Here is a 22,371-nt window from a genome sequence, read left to right on the forward strand (position 1 = left end):
AGGCATTAGAGAATTTGTAATGCTCTCCTTCAGGTCATAGATGCTCATTGGAGTGAGAAATTCTCTCAAACTCACTTTGAGGCCATCGACACTATTAGAAGTGAGAGATTTCAAAGATGAAGATGAAGATATTTTCTTGAACTTACTTTGAGGTCATGAACCCTCTTAAGAGTCAGATAGTTTCTAATGCTCACATTGAGGTTATAGACGCTCATTGGAGTGGGAAATTTTCTCAAACTCACTTTGAGGTCGTGAACTATCTTAAGAGTCAGAGAATTTCTAATGATCTCATTGAAGTCATAGACGCTCATTGGAGTGGGAAATTCTCTCAAACTCACTTTGAGGTCATTTACACTCTCATCAGTGATGGAGAGATTTCAAAGATAAAGATATTATATCAAACTCACTTTAGAGGTCATGAACTCTCTTACGAGTCAGAGAATTTCAAATGCTCTCATTGAGGTCATAGGCGCTCATTGGAGTCAAAATATTCTTAAACTCACTTTGATGTCATAGACACTCTTAGAGAAGTGATGAAGAAATTTCAAAGATAAAGATATTTTCTGAAACTCAGTTTTAAGGTTGTGAATCCTCTTAAGAGTTAGAGAATTTCTAATGCTTATTTTGATGTCGTTGATGCTCATTGGAGTGGGATATATTCTTAAAATCACTTTGAAGTCATAAACACATATTGGGGTTGGAAAACAAAATTCTACAACTCATTTTGAGATCATGAGAAATTATGACATTGTAAAACCAACTTTGAGATCTTGGCACTTATAAGGGTTATAAAAAAAATCAAGTCCATTATTATTTGCTGAAGGAAAAAAAATCAAATGAATCAACAATTGAACTCAGTAGTCTCAAGACATCATAAGTCAAAGACTCAAAGAGTTTCACAAGTCAAGACTTGAAAAAAAAATTAAATGAATAGATAATTGAACTCAATAGTCTAAAGACATCAGAAGTTAAACACTCAGAGAGTTTCACAAGTCATGACCTGAAGGGAGCTTCACAAGCATGAGAGCTAAAGCCTTTTGAAAAGTCAAATCAAGTGTATGATTCATCAACATAGAGAATCCACAACTTGAAATCCAAATCACATCAAAGATGCAAACTCAAATGGTCAAGATAAGTTCAAATATCCAAGATGCAATTTTCAAATGAAATCAGCAAATAAGCTCAATGGCCTCAAGAGTTAAAAGGTTGAAGAGCTCACAAGTTGCAAAAAGTTTTGCAAACATGAAAGCTGAAGCTTTTTGAAATGTAAAATCAAGTACCCCACAAAATCTGGCATGCCCGGTGGGGACTTGATTTCTCCTCCCATCTTTGAAAGTAAGTGTGAAAAGGATGTTGAAAAAAAATGTCAATTTTGTGGCATGTTTCATCACTATCTTATTCGAAGTGGGCACAAAGTGAAGCAGCTTTATAACTCTACCTATATGGGTCCGTCACTGTGGGCACAAAGTGAAGCAGCTTTATAATTTTGTGGCATGTGGCATCACTATCATATCGGAAAAAAAAAATCAAATTTCGATGATGTCAAACTTTATCAACATCGTGCTGAGTCCGTCACTGTCATGGCCATGCTCATATACAGGACTTGCTAAACAATAATAATAATAATAATAATAATAATAATAATAATAATAATAATAATAATAAAAAAGAAATCCATGATTGCTCCTAGTCAATAATTAAATCAAAGGGGGCAAGCCATCAAAGTCTCAGAGAAGGGGATACCAAAAGAGTTTGTATTAAAGAAATAGAAACTTGTTTATGGAGTTACGGTTCTCTGTCTTTAGATTGACTTGTTGCATCAAGCGGACAAGCCCATAAGAGCTGCAGGGGGCACAAGGTACCATGCCCGCAGCTTGATCTTGCCAAAGTTTCACTGGAAAAAGAAAATAGATGAAGAAATGCGTGACCCTAAAGTACATATTGTACAGGTAATCACTGTAAGGTCAAATACCCACTTGAGCCAAAATGTCACCTCACTTGATTGGAAAAAAGAAATAAAAATCCTATTACACTCCTGCATGCGGGAAAAAAAAAGGAAAAAAATCATATTTCACTTCAAATTTTATCAACAACTCCATCACTGAGGATAAGTAGAAGAAGTGTCAGGCTTGAATACATTTTATCTCAATATATATATAATCTCTCACTTTTAAGCTTATCAACTCTATTGTTGAGGACAAGTGGAAGAAGTCTCAAGTTTAAATATTATGGATGGCGTAAGCTTGTAATGAGAAGACATGCATCTAAACATCCAAATAAAACCATGTCAAATGTCTTTTACTTTGAAACTGGTCAACACAATCATTGAGGACAAGTTGAAGAAGTCTCAGGTTTAAATATTATGGTGGATGTCGCAATGATGATATTTCTATATCCAACCATTCATCCTTTAACTCTAGGGTTTCGGGATTGTCTAATGCAATCTAATTACTAGAGGGACAGATTTCTCTACAAGATGTAGCACTAGCAACATCAAGGTCTTCTAATTCTTGTAATAATCTTCTTGATGCTAACAATAGATGAACTTCATGATGAGATGAAGATGTGGGAGTGACATGCTTAGAAACTAAAGCTTGAAAAAAAAATCAAATCAAATAAAAAAAAGTCTAAACATCAAGCTAATCAAGATATAGGGCTTTCTACTGCTTTTGTTGAATGGGATTATTTCAAGCAAGAACTCAGACAATTAAAGTTGCCACTTGAGTAGTCAATGACAAAACAAATGATAAATGGCACAACTAAAGTTAAGGAACCTATTACGCTTTAAGCTATTGAGTTTTGGAGCTCAATTTGTGATGAAGGATAGTACAACTTGGGCTTTAATTCTATAGTTCATGAAGAAGCAGTGCTTGCCATTGGAGCTCTCACTTACACTACAAGTTTCAAGTTTGCCAAGTACATGCCAGAATTCTACAAGTATTTAGACATGGGGTTGCAGAACTTTAAGGAGTATCAGGTATGCTCTATCTATGTTGGTGTGGTTGGAGACATTTGTCGTACCTTGGATGGTGATGGATGCAATTGGAGGGTTCTCACATCCTACAACAACAAAGACAGCTTTGGGAAATTACAAAGTACACTGGGCCTCACACGCGTACATTAGCAATGATCTCCTAGAATTATTTGATGCTTGATTTAAACATGATTTATCAGAAAATACAAGCACTAGTCCAACATTAGCCAAGCATCAATGTATCAATTTTGATAGCGGAGATCATGAATCGATACAGACACACAATGACATATAGGAAAGTATGGATAGCTACGCAAAAAGTGGTTGAAGCAACATTCGACAATTGGGAGGGGTCCTACAATGAATTAAAAAGATGGCTATCAGTGTTACAACAGTTTATTCTAGGAACAATAGTTTATCTTAAGACCCAGCCGATATACAAGGGACCTTACCTAGTACATGATACTCGCATCTTTTGTAGAGTTTTTTGGAGCTTCCCCGCATGTGTGGAGGCTTTCAAATATTGCAAACCAGTCATCTAGATAGATGTCACACATATTTATGGCAAATATAAACGTACTTTACTGATGGCAGCCGTACAAGATGATAATAAAAATATCCTAACGATTGTCTTTTCCATAATGGAAGGAGAGACCCTAGCTGCATGGACTTTTTTCTTGCATTCGATCGTAATGAATATATCAAATCAGCATTTAGATCACTTGGGCATTAGATGAGTTCTCCATGTGCGTACCATGTTTACTACATTAGGCATATCTCAGCCAATTTCATGCGTCATTTCAGAAACAAAGAAATACAATGGATAGTTGTTAATATTGGCAAGTTACAAGTTTAATTTTTTTTTAATATAAGTCTTACATTGTTGTTAATTGTTGAAATTATCTTAACATTATAGGTTGATTGATGTAGGTTCTTTAAAAACCATTCAAGATTTTAACTATTGGTAAGGGTTACTATGGACAACAATGTAAAGGCGACAAGATTGTTGGATAACATACCGCAGAAGAAGTGAGCTCAAGCTTTCGATAAAGAAGGGCGAAGGTATGGTCACATGACAACCAGCCTCACAGAATGTGTTAATTCAGTGCTTAAGGGAGTAAGAAAACTTCCCTTAACAGCTATGGTTAAGTCAATATACTTCTAACTTGCTGAGTTGTTTGTGACGAAAGATGTACAGGCCCAAGCTCAAATAGAATTAGGCCTTATCTTCTCAAAATCACTTATGAAGGCAATCCAAGAAAATCAACAAGTAGCATCCAACATTTATGTTCATCAATTCGACCGTGAAGAGAAGTCTTTCATGGTAAATGAGATGTCACCTTAGTGATGTGGGGGTATAACTGGGAGTTATCGCATCAATCTGGTTTGGTACCACTCAACAATTTCAAAGCAAATCAATGATGTAAATGCAGTCCACAAAGGTATGTCCTCAGAAATGTCAAGTGGCACTTATGCTATTATTGCGTCTGTATAGTAAGGCCACTATATAAACTATTCAAAATTGTTTACCAAATTAGCAATGATTGTTAATACCTAAAGTATGTGCATGTATTATCAATTTTGTAACAACATTACCAGTTGCATCTCTAAGTGATCCAGCAACTGCCTATATACCTTCACATTGTACTTATTACTGTAGCTATCGTCATCCACTTCAATGTAAAAAATGAGAATGAATTACAATTCAATTTATTATAGTTGAGTATAAAATAAATCATCAATTTAATTTGTTCTCACTTACTGGCCAGAGGAAAGAATAGGATAGAACGGGCTCAAGGGGATATATTTGAAATCCGGTACCATGCCATGATTGAAGTAATGTCATCAATCCATTGATATTCTTCATATCCTTGTTGGATACACGACATAAAGACTTGTACAGGGTTGCTAGACATGCTGAACCCTAACTATATCTTCCAGCTTCTGTGAAATCCCTCAGAAGTGGTTATTACTTCAGATAAACCCTATTCTGGGACATATCCAGCATAAGGATGCAACCGATAAGCCTTAGGATATAGGCACATGCATAACATTCTATCTCTCATTGACCTACATAGTATGACAACTTGACAAATGTTTCCTCAAGCAAAGTTAGTGTTATACTCTGACCTTTTCTTTGCTCCACCAGTAGGACTACTCCGAGCAACTTCGCATAGAGAGCACTTCCTAAGCTGGAAGTCTGCCCGATGACTTCATGGCTGTTAATGTGTAAGCCCAGTAATAGCGCGATATCTTCCAATGTTATTGTTGTTTCACCACATCTTTCCACTAATGCGCTCACAAGAGTGGCATCAATTAGGAAATTAAGAATTTAAGCTGCATGGTAGAATCTAGCTTATCTAAAAAGGCATGTGATTTCAGGACGAGGCTTTACAATAGACACATGTTTGCACCTTAGAACCCGATCAGGCTGTAAGAAGTTATAAATTAATCAATTTGATAATAAACAACACAAATAAAAAATTAAAATAGGTTGATCTGAAAAAATATAAGACACAAAAAAAATCATAAATCCAAATATATATCATCCAAAAAATTAGATATGATTGCATGCTAAACCATAATTATTGGTGTGTTATTTATATAATACATCATCTATCTAACCCTAAACCTTAAACCCTAAATACTATACCCTAATGCCAAATCCCTACATAATAGTAAATTATCTAAGTATAAAAAAATTACCTTTTCTGGCAAAATTGATGAAATGTGGTCACTTTGTAATCTTAATAGAGCCTTCAAAAATTATCAACATAATTCCAATTAGGTGGTATGAAGTGGGAATTATATAAGAAAATAAATAAAATTAAAAGAAAATGAAACACTAACAAAAAAGGTAACAAAAAGCGATAACATTGTTACCATTTTTATGGCCGTTAGTGGCCCTATTTTTTATTTAAAAAAATAGTGAAACCAAGAGATGTTCTCCCTTTTTCACTTTTTCTTTTAATTTTTTTACAAAAAGTGAAAACGGGAGCCTGTTTTCTTTTTTTCTTTTAAACGAAAATGGGAGATGCTCTCCCGTTTTCGTTTAAAAAAAAAAAGAAAACAGGAAAACTTCTGTTTTCCCCCAAAATGAGTATTTTGGTAAATAATATACAAATTGCGTAATTTTGTAAATATTTGTTTTGCAATATTAAAAAAACAGCATGTTGTGCATGACAGATGATTAAAAAAGAAAGGGATGGCCTTCGAGTGCAAAAAATAAAAATAAAAATAAATAAAATATAATATAATATAATAAGAAAGAAGGGAGCTTTCACGAAGCCCAAAATAAAAATATAATAATAAAAAAAAGGAAAAAAAAAAGTGTAGGTTCAAGACACCCAAAAATAATGAATATAAAATAAAAGAATAAAAATAAGGAAACAAGGTGTGGCATTCAAAATGGCGGAAAGGAAAAATTACTTTTTTAGGCCCCTCGGAGTTTCAAAAACTTCCCAAACAGCCTTGTAAGTTATGAATAGTCTAGATATCCCCTCCGTTATTGTTTCACTTCCTTTTTACCCCTTGTAGGTCACTCGGGCTGAGTCCATGTTGTGAAATTCCGTCGTTGCCCTTGACAATGGTGGGAAAAAAAACCGCCCAATCATATCATGTTTATAAAAATTGTACATTGAGCCATCTCATGTCTAACCTTTTTGCATTCCTTTTTTCATTTTCTTAAACAAACTTTGGAAGACTTCTATCACCTTGAAGTCTTGGAGTTTTTCAATTCCTCCGATTTGGTGTGTTGGAGTTCTGCCGCTTGCCCAAGAAGGTGACCATCTCTTCCTTACCCTCACTTTGATTCACAAGAGAAGCCCTGCGAGAGAAAGTAATATTTTATTTTTTATATAGACCTCATTTTAATATCATCTTGGTGAGAGTAACAATTTATTTTTGTGTAGGTTTACTATGAAGAGTTTTTGTGTTATTGCTAGATACAAAGGGGAGGGACGAGTGCTAATGTTCATGACATTGACTTTTTAGGAATCAATGTTAGTGGAGATATGTGAGCGATGGGGTCTCTATATTTCTAGTGTTAGGGTGAAGTTTATCACACCCGATGCGCATCAAATGGTTTGTCTAATAGAAAACAAGGTTGACTTCCGGTGCATGTGTCACGTGTACACCGTGTTTAAATACGCTAAAGTCGATCTCGTGGTTAAGACAGATGATGTGCCATTGTTCCTTCCTACTAACAACGATTTCTTCTCATTGTAAAGTTCTTCTTCTTTATGTTTACATAGTTTGTACAAGTTAATTAGTGATTAACTAAAGCACAATAGTTTTATCGCTTACTAAAATCATTTTACGCTTAATTTGTATGATTTATGCTTAAAATATATATTAAGCCCTTTAGATTTCCTGTTTTCGCTTAATTATCCCAGTTTCGACTTAAAGTTGTGTGTTTGTGCCTATTTTTGCTTACTTAACCCAGTTTTCGTTAAAAATGTTATGTTTGTGTGTAATCTTCGATTTTACTAGATATCAAATTCTGTGAGCATATCCATTCCAGCACAGAGCGACCCTGATGGTGTGGTAGACCTTCCTGCCTCATCAGATCAATCTGAAGTTTTGTCATTGGATATCAGATAATGTTTTCTAGTCCCTGACCATTAGAGACGCAGTCCAAAATTTTGAAATCAATCGGAATTTTGACTTCAAATTCATAAAGAATGAAAAACACTGGGTGATTGTCGAATGCGCTGCCATTGTTGTCAATGGCGTCTTCATACATCAAAGGAATACAATAAAAATACTTTCAGAATCAAGACAGTGTACCCGTCACACACTTTTGGTGGTGAATTGGCTCTGTGTCACATCCGAAAGCATCCAAAAAATGGGTAAGCGCATGTGTGATTAAGAAGCTTAAGGACCAGCCCTTGTACAAGGCTATAGATATTAAGAAAGACATGTTACGGGAATATGGTATCAACATTCCATACAAACAAGCTTAATTGGGTAAATAGTATGGCCGAGTTATCCTCGACCATAGTGAGGTCTCCAGCTATGATTTGTTGCTTTAGTACATGGATAAAGGGGTTGAGACAAACCCCGACATCATTATAATTATGGAAAAACACGGTGAGCGTTTTAAACATGTATTCTTTTCTTTCGGTGCATGTATCATGGGATTCAAGAAGGGTTGTAGGCCGCTGTTGTTTCTCGATGGTACCTACCTTCTTGGAAAATATTGGGGTACTCTATTGGGTGCCACAAGCAAAGATGGAAATAATGGTTTTTTCCACGTGGTGCTCGGTATTGTCGACAATGAGACCGATGCCAATTGGACGTGTTCATTTCCAAATTAGGTGATGCTTTATATGATGATGGAGATTATACAGGTCTAAGGATATTATCAAGGCATTGCAAAGGTCTTCCCTTCTTCCCCACATGAATACTGCCTTCGACACTAGGAGGTTAATTTTATGAAAGACAATGTTAGACTTGGGAAGCCATTGAAGGAGGAGTGTTGGTCCATATACTTTTGTATTGCATATACATCCACAGCTAAAAATTTTGATGATTCAGTGAATGAACTGCAGGCCACATCCAATGCCTATCACTGGCTGCTTCATAAATAAGATATGTCACATTGGTCAAATTATTTATTCAGAGGTGAACATTGGGGTGAGATGTATTCAATTGTCACAGAGTCGTTCAATGTCGTAGAGTCATTCAATGCGTGGATCAAAGAAGCTCGTTCTATGGATTTGTTCCAATGTATTTCATGATGTTTTCATTTACTTACTTCATTTAACGCTTAATAGTGTTTGTTATTATTTAAAATTGCATGTTATACACCCGCCATGAGTAGTCGAACAAATGGGAGACTTATTTATGCCCCGACATACATAAAAAGGTAAAGGAAATTGTTGTGGAAAGCCAAAATCTTCATGTTGCTCATTGTGTCGATGACTGTTTTGAAGTGATTGACCAGTGCAGCAACTCGATACATCTATCAGGTAAAGTTGTTCATGTCGCAGGTGGCAAGTTTATGTTATCCTATGCAAACATGCTTGTGCTGTAATAATGTAGATAGACATAAACATTCATCGATTTATTAGCTGCTACTTCACCTTCGACAATTACAAATTGGTGTATAAGGAAGCTATTTTCCCCATACTCGAGCATAACAAGCCTACGGACAACAATCAAGAACTGTGTTTGCATCCTTCAATCACGAGAAGGCAACCTGGCGTCCTAGACAGAAGAGGATCTAGTTGCAAGCGTTCGAGGTCCTCTAATTACGTTGCAATCACTGCCACAAGTCCAGTCACAATTGTAGATCTTGCAATGAAACTATCGCTGACTAAGCATGGATGACTAGTTATATTTGTTACATGTGTTCTTTAGAAACTATCATAGAATACTGTATGTTTGGCTTGTTACTTATTAAATCGGTTTGATAAGGAAATATACTATAAACACAAGCATTATCTTAAACGTAAACGTAATATATTAAACAGAAATAATGATAGTTAAATAAAGACAACCAAGAATAAACATAAACATAATTTATTAAACAGAAACAACAATATTTACGTGACAAATTAAATAAGTTAATGGAAACGATTTTAAGTTAGCATGAGAGAACGTTATAATGTTTTCGCTCCCCAGTTGATTCGTCGGCCATACAATGTAGAGGAAATTATTGCGGAAAGCAAAAATCTTCATGTTGGTCATTGTATCGATGACTGTTTTAAAGTGATTTACTAGTGCGGAAAACTCCGTAGATCTATTGGGTACAACTTGTCCATGTCGCAAGTGGGGAGTTTATGGTATCCGTGCAAATTGGCGTATAAGGAAGCTATTTTCCCCATACCCAACCATGATAAGCCTACGGACAACAATCGAGAGCTGCAACCATGATAAGTCTACGGACAACAATCGAGAGCTGCATTTGAGTCCGCCTGTCACGAGAAGGCCATCTAGCCGTCCTAGATCTTTAAACAAAAATAACAATATTTACATGACAATCGTAGATCTTTAAACAGAAACAACAATATTTAAGTATTATCTTAAACGTAAATGGAATATATTGCCTTAAACACACAAGGATTATCTTAAGCGTAAATGTAATATATTAAACAAAAACAACGATAGTTAAATAAAGACAATTAAAAATAAACACAAACATAATTTATTAAACAAAAACAGTGATATTTCTGTGACAAATTAAATAAGTTAGTATGACAGTACGTTATAACTGGAAACAAGCTTAATGTTTTTGCTTCCTAGTTGATTTGACGGCCATACATGTATCCTCTTTCTCACTAATGCCGGTTGCACTCCCTTCCATGAGTATGCGTGCAATATACTTTAGTCTTAAATAAGGGACGTCGGTATTTGGTAGTATAGCTTTTCATCATCGAGTATTTGTTCAATAAAACACATGACATACACAGCATAGTCGAGGCTTCATCATTTTTTTCTTGGAGTGTCCCTGTCATGAAATAGGGTGTACGAGGTCACCACCGTTTGATCAAACTCCATCTCGACACAATTGTTGAATAGTTTCCGCTATCAAGAAATATAATTTGAAGTTAGAGTTCCAACTAAGAAAATACTATGTGTGTGCGCTATTTAGAATGTAATTTACCATGTCAAAGTGTCTTTATCATATTCTACACTCTCGCATGAAAAATAATGCATGTACTCTTGTTTTTAGTTATTAAGAACTATAACATAAAAATGACCATTAAGGATGATTGGCAGAATGATGATATCAACATCATTTGGCAAACCACTAGACTTAAGCATACTCCTAGCCTTCTCTACTAGTGTTCTATTCTTCCTCTCTGTAACTCCATTCTGGTGAGGAGTATAAGGAGTAGTAAGTTCATGCTCTATCCCTTTTCTTGCACAAAAATCCTGGAAATCTTTGGATAGAAATTCTCCATCTCTATCAGTCCTGATGATTTTCAATTGATTTCCTGATTGCCTCTCCACCAATGATACAAAATTTCGAAAACAACTGAACACTTCATGCTTAAACCTCAGAATATAGATCCAGCACATCCTTGAGTAGTCATCTATAAATAACAAAAAGTACTTACCACCCCCAAGTGAATCAGTCTGGGATTAATTTTTTGCTAGGTCACTGAGTTTTTGAACTTATTTCTTTCCGGTTACCAAGTTTTTAATTTGTATCATAAAGGTTACTCAAGTTTGATTTCGTTTCACCGGGCGGTTACCCGCGAGTGACCACATCCATGCTGCTGACGTAGATGCCTAAAAAAACACAGTCAACACAGCTTGCCACATCCTCAATTTTCATTTAGTATCAAAACGGTTACCAACTCTGCTGACATGGACAAGCCGGCTGACATGAAGGCTCCATCTCAGACTGAGGATGTGGCAAGTTGTGTTATTGTGTTTTTTCCAGTATCCACGTCAGCAGTAGGGATGTGGCCACTCGCGGGTAACCTCCCGGTGAAACGAAATCAAACTTGAGTAACCTTTATGATACAAATTAAAACTTGGTAACCGGAAAGAAATAAGTTCAAAACTTAGTGACCTATCATAAAATCGATCCAATCAGTCTGCATAGGACCACACACATCAGCATGCATCAATTGGAGCTTCTGTCTTGCTCTCCAAGACCTCCCAGAATTAAATGGAAACCTTGTAAGCTTTCCAAATACACACTCTTCACAATAATTTAATTTCTCAACCTCGGGTAAGCCTACTACCATATTCTGTTGTGCTAGTACTTTCAAGCCTTGAAAATTCAGATGTGCATACCTCTTATGCCACAAAACTACCAAATCCTCCTTCTTCATAGCTAAATTCACCTGCACTTCACTTGAGAACTCAATTGGATACAAATTATTATAATTTTTATGAACCTTCAACAAAATCCTGCCAGTGTCTAAGGATTAAATTACACAACCATCATTTCCAAAAATCACATCATATCCCTCTTCAATTAATTGGCCAATACTGAGTAAATTATTTGCTAAAGAAAGCACAAATTAAACTCCATGAATCAACTTAATTTCTTCTCCACAGACATGAATTGCAATAGAATTCTTTCCAAGAACATCAACCTCTTTATCATCTCCCAATTTGACTTTATGCCTCATTGTTTCATCTAAGCTATGAAACAATTCTCTTCTACCAGTCATGTGACAAGAAGTCCAACTGTCCAACAACCAAATAGAAGAACAAATGAATTTCCTCTCCATTGTGTACCATAAATAAACTCCCATAATCACTAGCACTTGGAGTAGAAGTTGAACTAGACCCCTCATCTGAATTCCTACTTTGAGAGGCCCAACAGTGAGACTAATAATGCCCAAATTTTTTCCATTTAAAGCAATGTACATTATGCAAACCTCCTCTGCCATATTGCTGCCCAGATTATCTTTGACCTCTACTAAATCTCCCAAAAGGTCTTGGACCACCTCTGCCTCTTTCATTCATACACTGCTGCCTTTGCTCTTGTCTTTGCTCTCCACTTCTAGGATTATCTCCTAACCTTCCTCTACCTCTGAAATTTCTTCCTCTTCCTCTCATTTTTCCACCTCTTGAATCTCCTTGCATTACAAAAGCCTTATGTCTTACATAGAACTGATTAAACCTGGCCTCATGAGCTTGTAAAGACCCACTTAACTCATCGAGAAACACTTTGGACATGTCCCTAGCCTTTTCAATTGATGTCACAACATGCACAAATCTAGATGACAAACTCCTCATCACCTTCAAAACCACATCAGCATCCTTTAATTCACTTTCCCATACCTCTGATCTGATTTACTACAACTAAGACCCTTGTGATATACTGTTGTATTGTCTCTTCTTATCTCATCTGAAGTAAATCAAACCTTTGTCTCAGTGTCTGCTGCCTCACTGAATTCATATGAGATGTGCCTTGGTTTTCATTCTTCAAATGATCTCAAGCTTCTTTTGCTGAATCAAATCCGACAATTCTGCGAAGGATTGTCTCATCCATGGCCTGCTGTAACAAAAACAAAGCCTTTGCATCATCTTCAATCTCTTTGTCAGTTGGTGCATCTTTACTAATACCTTCTTTAACTATTTTCCACAAAATCTAAGACTTGAAGAAAGTTCTTATTATGTAACTCGAGTGCTCATAACCATCTCCTTTGAAAACAGGTAACAAAGAATGTGAAATATCTGGTGTTGGTGTAGAAGAGGAACTTTAGGCCATTTCTTTGGTAAATTTCGACTCCTCCTTACTCATACACAAATCCAAGACCACTTTTCTCAAAACCACCTTAGCCTCATAAAACCCCCCACAAGAACAAGGCTTCAAACCAAACAAAACTCAGTCACAGACACCTCCTTGTTGATCACAAACCACTCCAACACCTTCACAAGAGCTAAAAACAACAAATCACCAACTACGGCCCAGAAACTCATCGTGTAGCTCTAATACCACTAATAATCACTACATAGATACTAGAGATCATGAGGAAGAACTTTTGTATTGAACTCAAACTCATAAAACAATTCTACAAGATAGGATAATTTATACAAGACAAGATCTTCAAACAAAAAACAGAAAAACTTACCTAAGTTAACAAAAGAACTATGCTCTTATAACTTTACATAAACTTCAGTAACTAAAATGAAACTGGTGTGCTGAGTCATCTGCAACGTAGTGCACTTTGGTTAACCAAACCTACTAATGATATTGCCTCGAACTAACACGCACCCCTTTGATGATCAAAATTCTAACCGTTCACTGGAAAACCAATCTTGAGGTTGCCTCGAACTTAAACCAATCATCTTGATGAAATTAATCTTTGTTGTTCATTCTTCCCCTCTCAAACCTCAACAGAAATAACTGATATTCAAACCCTTGAAATATCACTCTTGCCCCTTGATCATATTCTATTTTCACTAGGACAGTCTCTTCAATTCAATTTTGCTCTTCAATGCAGCTTCTCTGCAATTCAGCTATCTTCAATCACATCTAACATTATATGCCTTGACTCATTTCTAAGCATATCTATAAACATTTAACATTTCATAACTACATAAGCTATTTATTTATTTGCCTTTTAAGTTGTAATTATGTATAAAGTTTGTTATATTTTAAAAATATTTTTCTAGATAACTATTACAATTATGCACATAACTCAGTTGACAGAACAAACTAATCTCAACTTTTAAGTTTAAGAGTTACATGCAAAAATAATAATAATAAAAATGGAATATGCCTAATTTCATTATATTACATGGATCTATGTGCAACCCTTTTAATGAATTATTATTTGATTTATTATATTTAACTAAAAAAATTAAAAATTGAGATATACCTATCCAAATTAAATGTCTAAAATTTTAAAAATTTAAAAATTGTTAAAAATATATGTTATAAATATAAAGATAGTGATAGAAAGCCAAAGTATTTACCAAACACCCAAAACCCTGAAGAATTAGCTTCTTCTTCTTTCTTCTTTTATTTCTCTCTTTTCTTTCTCTTCTCTTTTCTATATCTCAAAATATACAAAATGAGGGGGTATTTATAGGGTTACAAGAGTTGAATGAACGGCCAGGATCGATTCGATCCGACGGTCCAAAATACCCTGGTTGGTGGAATAGTAACAGTACCGGCGGCTGCTACAGTACCACATGGGCGGCTGCTACAGTGTTGCGGCTGCTACAGTGATATCTAGAAGTTACTATAGTAATGTCGGCTGCTACAGTGAAATTGCTACAGTAGTCATCCATTAAAATATTTGTTTATAACAAAAATTAATTTTTTTTTCTCTCACTTACTTGAGTTATCCAATTAAAACAAATACCAGGGTTACATTTACAAAATTCCCCTCCATAAATATTAACTCTTTGAAAGGCTTCACTTTTGCTATTCTTTCTCAATTCCCTCTCAAATTCCAAATCTCATGCTCACAAACGCAAATTGTTTGAAGTTATGCTTCAAAGACTCCATCTTTCCATAAAGCTTCTATCTTTTGCGCAAATGCCTTTCTCTTTTCTTGTGTTTGTAGAAAGATAGAATCTTTGATTCTCTGAAGCAAGTTGTTTGAAGTTATGCCTCAAAGACTCCATCTTGCCACTAGTAGTGCGATAAAGCTTCGATCTTTTTGCAAATGCCTTCACTCTATCTCGTGTTTGTCGAAAGGAAGCAGCTTGGATGCTCAGAAATCTAGTCCAGAGAATGAATGGGTGAGGCTTCTCAAACCATTTGATCTTGCTGAACTCCGGGAATCTCTTGTTGGCATTACTCCTCGTCAGGTTAGCAGATTTCTTGAGCTCCCACTTGATGTTTCTACTTGCTTGGATATCTTCAATTGGGCAGGTGCTCAGAAAGGGTATTCGCATTCTTTTGATGTTTATTTTGTTCTTATAAGAAAATTGGGTGAAGCTAGAGAGTTTAAGATGATAGAATTGTTGTTGAGGAAGTCTATAGAGGAAGGCATTGTCCTCAGAGAGTGTTTGTTCATTGTGATAATGAAGTGCTATGGTAGTTCGGGATTCCCGGGTAATGCAGTTCGGGTGCTTGATGAAATGCGAGCGGTGTTTGGTTGTGAGCCAACATTTAAATCGTATAACGTTGCTTTGGGTATTTTGGTTGGAGCAGGTTGTCACCGTATGGCGGCAAATTTGTTCTATAAAATGCTGCATGGAGGAGTCCGGCTGACCACTTTCTCATTTTCTATTGTGATCAAAGCTCTTTGTTTTATGAACGAGGTAGAGTCTGCATGCTCACTTCTTCCGGGTATGACGAAGCATGGTTGTGTCCCTGATGCTATTGTGTATCAGACTTTGATACATGCCTTGTGTAAGCATAACAGGGTGAAAGAGGCATTGAAGCTTTTGGAGGAGATGCTTGTTATTGGTTGTTCAGTGGATGTCGATACTTTTAATGATGTGATTCATGGGCTCTGTAAGTTTGGTCGTATGCATGACGCAGGAAAGTTGATTAATAGGATGCAACTTCGTGGGTGCAAACCAAATGCCTTGACGTATGGAGTCTTCTTGCAAGGTTTGTGTAAAAATGGTCAAGTGGATGAAGCGAGAATTCATTTGAGTCGAGTCCCAAACTCGAATGTCGTCTTATTTAATACTGTGATCGGTGGATACTTGAATGAAGGAAGGTTTGAGGAAGCAAAATATTTGTATGATAACATGATAAGGAATGGTTGTTGCCCTGACTTTTACACTTACAGCATCATAATCAATGGCCTTTGCAAGGCTGGAAGATTGGGATCAGCCAGACAAGTATTAAGCAAGATGGAGAGTCAGTTCTGCAAGCCAAATATTGTCACTTATACAATATTGATAGATGCTTTCTGTAAGGTCGGTAGGTGGGAGGAAATTGAAGTGATTTTGGAGGAAATGTCTTTGAAAGGTTTGAGTCTGAATACTGTAACATATAATTGCCTTGTTTCTGGGTTGTGTAAGGACAGGAATATCAAAGAGGCAATGGAACTTATCAAAAGGATGAAGATGGAGGGTTGCAAGCCTGACATATTCACATACAATTCCCTTTTGTATGGATTATGTAAAAATGACCAAATAAAGGAGGCATTTCAGTTATATGAAAGTTTATTAGCAGAAGGTGTCGTTGCTAATAATGTAACATACAATTCCATGATTCATGCACTGCTGAATAAGGGAAAGTGGCAAGACGCGATGGACCTTGCTAAGGAGATGGTATTTCATGGTTGCTCCCTTGATATTGTAAGCTATAATGGACTGATAAAAGCTCTTTGCAAAGATGGAGAAGTTGAGAAGGCTATGGAAATGTTTGAGAACATGACCGAAAAGGGTATCAAGCCAAGTAATTTTTCTTACAACATTTTGATAAATGGGCTCTGCAAATTAAGAAGAGTACAAGATGCGCTTAAGCTCTCACAAGAAATGCTTCAACGAGGTTTGACACCTGATATTGTTACTTATAATAGTATTATAAATGGTATGTGTAAAATGGGATGGATGCATGCAGCATTAAACCTCTTAGAGAAACTACATCACGAAGATGTTCTTCCTGATACAATAACATACAATATTCTCATTAGCTGGCACTGCAAAGCTAGTATGCTTGATGATGCCAATGGGCTTCTAAACAGAGCAATTAACAGTGGAATTTGGCCTAATGCTCACACTTGGAACATAATGGTGAATAACTTTGTCAGAGAACCGGGTTTTTTGATACCAGAGTAGCGAGAAAGTTAGAATCAGCAAATATTTGGCTTCAGTCTCCATGGTTAACTTGTCCTGTACTCTGTAAACAACAGCGGTGGCAGGATAGATCCAATACATGTGCATCTTCAAAGGCATCATTTGATGAAGTAAGTCTTAGCGGAATAGTATGAAGTTATTGTTCGAAATTTCACGTACATAGTTTTTGTATGTTATATGAAAGTTGTTCTTGTAGTAGTGGCTTTTTAAACTATTTTTTGTTTAATCATTATTTATTTATGTATACTTCCACTTAGAGAGGATCTTGTAGGTGAGTTAGTGATAATGGGAGGTCAATTTGTTAGCTGCGCCTGATGCTTTGACAGGATTACATTGGATGAGATGTGAGGCTGAAGATCAATGAAATTTGGGATTTCTATTACATGACCTGTTGGTTATAATAATGTATTTCCGGGATAAGTTTTTAAATGTCTTATCACCATGAACAGAAAGGGAATAAAATATTTATGATGCAAAGTAGTCTAATGCTAAGAAACAATGGTGCTGGCCCTCTACACAAATAAGCCCTTTTGAATCACGGAAAGAGTTTTATGGTCCTAGTTTTTAGTGATAATTCACAGATATTTTTTTTGTAATTGAAAATTATGAATGTATGACTTTCATGGACTGGTCAATTCTATGGAACAAATTGTTTTCGGAAGTATGCTATAAATGGCAAATGATTGGTGATAAATACTTGTACGCTGGAAGTTCATTCGGTTGTATGTGGAGGTGCTTATTCAATTTGAAGTATTATTCATTACTAAAATCTTATATTTCATTTCTCAAGAAGGTTAATATACATGAAGTATAAAGCATCTTACTGCACTCTTATGCATTTTGAAGGCCTTACTAACATAATTTCAAATGTTGTTTTTGTTTTCATGTCTAGCTTCTTAACAGTCATAAACTTCATGCAGGGGCTTGCTTCTACAAGCATTTGCGCCATTTGAAAAGCCAGAAACAGCTTGTTTTATCTTTGATTTGCCTTTCCCTAGCATGGCTATTCTCCGGATGACCTTCAGTAGCCGACGGGCACACTTCCGTTGAGAAGTCCAGCTTACTGAACTAATGCAGCTGCCTACTTGGTAGATGGGGTTCCTTTTCTTGATCACTGTTCCATTATCGGAATCAAACATTCTGAAGCTCAATGTTTCTGGCGTTATTCGATCTGATTCCTTTGGTGTGTTTTGGCAATGAAGGATCTGTTTCAAGGATGTAAGCTCCTCTTCGAGGACCTGAATCCTAAAACTCGTTGACTCATATTCTGCCTTTGCAAGTTCAGACTTGTGCACAGCTATATCTTGCCGCAGCAGGGAGCAAAGAGACATTCCTGGAGTTTCTCCATCTTCGGTTGTAGGTTTATATGGCTTGTCTTCAACAGTTGGACTTGTTGGCAGTTGGCATCTGGAGCTTGAGATGCTGCCAGAGAAGTCTCTGCTCTGCATGTACCTGAAAGAATCTGAACATTCTCTGAAGGCCTGGTGTGTTTGCAATTGTTGAACAAACAATGCTTGGACTATCAAGCGAAGTGGCATCTGCTCATTTTGAACTGCTTGGATGCATGCTTCCTGTGATAGTTTCTGACAATTGAGGTACTTGCAGACCGATGACTTCTCTTCGATGGATAAATCACTGTGTTTCTGATAAAATATATCATCAAACAACACAGTTGTCAGATATATACAAAATTCAATGTGAATAAAGAGATAAATTGGGAGGCAGTTAGAGGTCTTCAAAACTTACAGATAAGAAAGTGTTCATCGCATAGTATAAATGATCATGTGTTTCTCTATCCTCAATTGGTACTGTTTCAATGAGTTCCATGAATCTTATCGGTCCCAGCTTTGGATTAGCAGCGATTTTCACTAGATAGGCATCCCATAATTCAGCAACAACAGCATTATTAATCAAAGGAGTGCATCCACTGCAGTTGGTCTCCTCCTTTGATGTTACATATCTCGATATGATCCTCTCCATTGTTTCCACTTCTGGAGATGATGCAACATTCTGTACATTCTTTTCAGGCAGGAGAAAATGTTCGACTCGTGCAAATTGCAGTAGAGCCGCAGCTTGATCTTCCAACTTCATCCTACCTTCCATGCTTAAACTGAGAGTAAGTGACCGGGAAAGCAAGGCAAAGTAAAAAGCTGCGGGAAGTACTCTACAAGCCTTATCTCCAACCGGAAGCAACTCAATAATGCCTACTAAGATCATTGAAACCTTATTATCTGCATTATCACTGCCATCTTCCTCTGCTGTGTTCTCCCAAAATTTATGTGTCTTCTTCGAAAGCACCCATTTGTTGGCGTAGAACATAATCACCGGGCTCACGTACTTCTCCCTCATGCCTTGTCGTCTCATGGATGCAATTATCCTTTGGAAGAATCCAAAAGGCAAAGCTATGAGATCTTTGATCCAAAGGTCTTGACCAGCTATTCCCTTCACTTTCTCGCAGTCCCAACCGGCTAAGGCATCGAGGGTGGTGACTATTGGCCGGTCTCGTTTATCCTCTGGATCAAGTATCTCCATGCAAGCCATGAAAGCTAGAGATTCCACGCATCGACTCACAATCAGAAGCTCTTCAGACCAAGGGAGCAGTGGCTGGCATTTCTGAAGAACTATGAGTGTATCATCCCAATTCTGCAACACCACTTGGTTGAGATACAAGTCTGACCTCTCACAAAGATTCGCAGAACAATACATTTCTGTCATCTCAAGGAACTCCGCAGCGCATCGAAGAGCAGCGACATTGAATGGATCAAAAGGAAGCAAGGACTCATAGCTAAATAAGGCTACCATCTCAAAGCTCTCCAAACCACCCGGGAACTGCTCTGGCAGCTCAATGTCAAAGCCTTCAATCATCGCCTTCTGGAAGTACCCGGACTTCGATTTCAAAGGTGACTATCAACAAACCAAAAAATAGGATCAATGAAAATTCAGTAACACTAATTGTTGCTAAATTGTTCTACCTCATGTAGATTGAAAATTTCACCGTTTACTCGAACACAAGCTCTTGCCGGCGAGCCAGTCTCTTTACTCCTGCAAAAAAAGCAATGAAACAGTTGCAGTGAAGAAGGAACAAGATGAAAATTGGAAACATTGATTGTTATACCAAGCAAGCACTCTGGTTTTAAGTAAAACTCCTGCATTTGGACTTGAGAAAGGACTTGTCTTTGCACTATCAGACTTCATTGTTGGATTGAATGCATGAAGAGAGATTTGGGAAGCATAAAAGCTATAAGAAGTGATTGAATAAGAGATAAATAGTATGAATGTGATGCACTTGTTACAAGGGAGCAAGTCAAAGGTCTTTGGAGGGAATAGTAAATGAGAGTGCACGAATGGGAGTTGAATCCTAGTTTTCAGGCTTAGATTTTGGGACATTTTTGTGTATTTATTATATATATATATATATATTTGTGTATGTGATCACCTTATTCTTTGTAATGTGCTCACTTTGCTTCAGTTATTGATCACTTGTGCTTTGCTTGCAATTTGCTCTTCCTTGAATCATGCCTTGGGTTTTGTGAGTTGCTTGAGATGTTGACTAAATTTGATGAGCTTTTATTTTAAATTTTTCTTTCTTTTTTTAAGTCTTGGATTTGGTTTGAATTTTTTTTTTTCTTATTAGTACCATTTATGTTTGATGAACAACTTTTCCTAATCCTTTGAAGAGTATTTACACAGAGAAAAGAAAACTCTTAACGAAAATTTTCTTTGGTTTGTTAAAAATTATAATTTTGCTTTTTTTTCTGAGAAATTTTTATACTAATTTGATTTGGTTTTTATTAAAACAACTTAGAAAGAGGTAATTAGAAGCTTAACTCTATTCCTCAAAATTAATGATGAATTTAAGAGAATAATAATAAGAAATTATTTCCATAGAATTAAGCACATTCTAATTAAAAAAAAAAAGAAATGAAATAAATCCACTTCAGTTATATTTATTTAAAAAAAATAAAAAATGAGTAATTAATTCAATGTAATTTAAAAATTCTGCCCCTAGTTTATGATTTTGGAGAAACTAAGTACACCATTAACATTAATGATGGTCGTGGTGGTGAATATATGCTTAATTTCACCGGAGGAGTAGTATAATAAATTTAATGGTGTGAAATCAAACGTAACGCCGCAGACGGCACGGAGTAGATAAAACGGGTGGGAATTTTGTGTGCACTCGTTCCTTTGTCGGCTAACACCCAACCATTTTCAATCCCTATAATCAAACCCCTCCAATTTATTATTATTATTATTATTATTATTATTATTATTATTATTATTATATATAATATTATAATCATATTATATATATATATTACATTATTACTCTGGCAATACGTTTTATGTGAACATTTCGTAGAGCATCAACAAAGAATGAAAAATTAGAGAGAAAATAAAAGAGAGAGACAAAGATAAAGGTGAAGAGAGATGGTGAATAATAATAGCAGTGATGAGGATTGTGCTTGGTTTTAAGAGGGTAAATTAATTAGTTAAAAAAAAAAATCTATAGGGGGTGCAAATCTCGATAGATGTGATTAAAAGGTTTATTGTTGAGATGATGATTGAACAGTTGTTACATGATTATTGTTCATCCCATTTTTACTATGTATTTGTTGACTGCACTATTGATGAATACGGTTTATTTTACTGTTCACACTAATGGATGATGTGCAATCATTGGATTCAAATTTAAAGCTCATATAAGGGCATCCGTAGATAGACTGGTCATCTATGCTATGTTTGGATTGAGGACCGGCGAGGGAAAGTAAAGTAAAGCGAGGGTTTTGGAGGGTCAGAGTCGGCCCTTCCCTCGTTTGGATTGGTATTTTTAATTTAATGAAAGGAAAGAAAGGGGTAACTCTGACCCTCCAAAACCTTCCGAAACCCCCTTTTCCTGCCAATTTGGGGTGCCAAGAGGAAGAACCTCGTAAATATTTTCAAATTTTTTAAAAGACCTTATTACCCTTAATTTTTTTAAATTAATTACATAACACCACTTCATAAATTTTTTCTTTCATTTTTTTCAATCTAAATTTATTTTAATAAGTATTCACATGACACCCATCACAACCTTTGTTTTTATGTATTTCTTTTTTTGTTTGCTTATTTTTTTAATCTATTTATTTATATTGTGTTTTTTATTTCTCAATTCATCCTTAGAATAATTTATCTTAATAGAATTCTATTCTCAATTTAATTCTATTGCT

The 22,371-nt window shown here is 36.0% G+C and overlaps 2 protein-coding genes across 3 annotated transcripts; one reads left to right on the forward strand and one right to left on the reverse strand.

Moving 5' to 3' along the window:
• The first annotated feature begins 14,851 nt into the window (after nucleotides 1-14,851).
• Nucleotides 14,852-18,202, forward strand: LOC120274040 (pentatricopeptide repeat-containing protein At5g64320, mitochondrial-like). Its single transcript, XM_039280786.1, has 2 exons — nucleotides 14,852-17,271; nucleotides 18,082-18,202. Exon 1 carries the CDS (start codon nucleotides 15,008-15,010, stop codon nucleotides 17,141-17,143), a length of 2,136 nt encoding a protein of 711 aa, XP_039136720.1. The 5' UTR covers nucleotides 14,852-15,007; the 3' UTR covers nucleotides 17,144-17,271; nucleotides 18,082-18,202.
• LOC120274039 (BTB/POZ domain-containing protein At5g48130) lies at nucleotides 17,954-20,625 on the reverse strand. Of its 2 annotated transcripts, none has more exons than XM_039280784.1 (4): nucleotides 20,277-20,625; nucleotides 20,134-20,203; nucleotides 18,908-20,065; nucleotides 17,954-18,804 (listed from the first exon to the last, which is right to left on the reverse strand). In XM_039280784.1, exons 1-4 carry the CDS (start codon nucleotides 20,546-20,548, stop codon nucleotides 18,058-18,060), a joined length of 2,247 nt encoding a protein of 748 aa, XP_039136718.1. In that variant the 5' UTR covers nucleotides 20,549-20,625; the 3' UTR covers nucleotides 17,954-18,057. The 2 variants fall into 2 exon arrangements, with proteins under 2 accessions (XP_039136718.1, XP_039136719.1); XM_039280785.1 differs by having other exon boundaries at nucleotides 20,157-20,203; nucleotides 20,277-20,318.
• Between the last annotated feature and the right edge of the window lie 1,746 nt (nucleotides 20,626-22,371).

The sequence above is a fragment of the Dioscorea cayenensis genome, chromosome 12, assembly GCF_009730915.1.
Source record: "Dioscorea cayenensis subsp. rotundata cultivar TDr96_F1 chromosome 12, TDr96_F1_v2_PseudoChromosome.rev07_lg8_w22 25.fasta, whole genome shotgun sequence".
Classification (NCBI taxonomy): Eukaryota; Viridiplantae; Streptophyta; class Magnoliopsida; order Dioscoreales; family Dioscoreaceae; genus Dioscorea; species Dioscorea cayenensis.

What these genes read in the sequence shown, in the direction of transcription:
- LOC120274040 (XM_039280786.1), top strand. Translation starts at nt 15,008, where the DNA reads ATGCCTCAAAGACTCCATCTTGCCACTAGTAGTGCGATAAAGCTTCGA.
- LOC120274039 (XM_039280784.1), bottom strand. Translation starts at nt 20,548, where the DNA reads ATGTCCCAAAATCTAAGCCTGAAAACTAGGATTCAACTCCCATTCGTG. An exon ending in AAAACCAGAGTGCTTGCTTG is followed by an intron (nt 20,204 to 20,276) that starts GTATAACAATCA and finishes CTTTTTTTGCAG; the next exon opens with GAGTAAAGAGACTGGCTCGC. An exon ending in CGATGAACACTTTCTTATCT is followed by an intron (nt 18,805 to 18,907) that starts GTAAGTTTTGAA and finishes ATATTTTATCAG; the next exon opens with AAACACAGTGATTTATCCAT.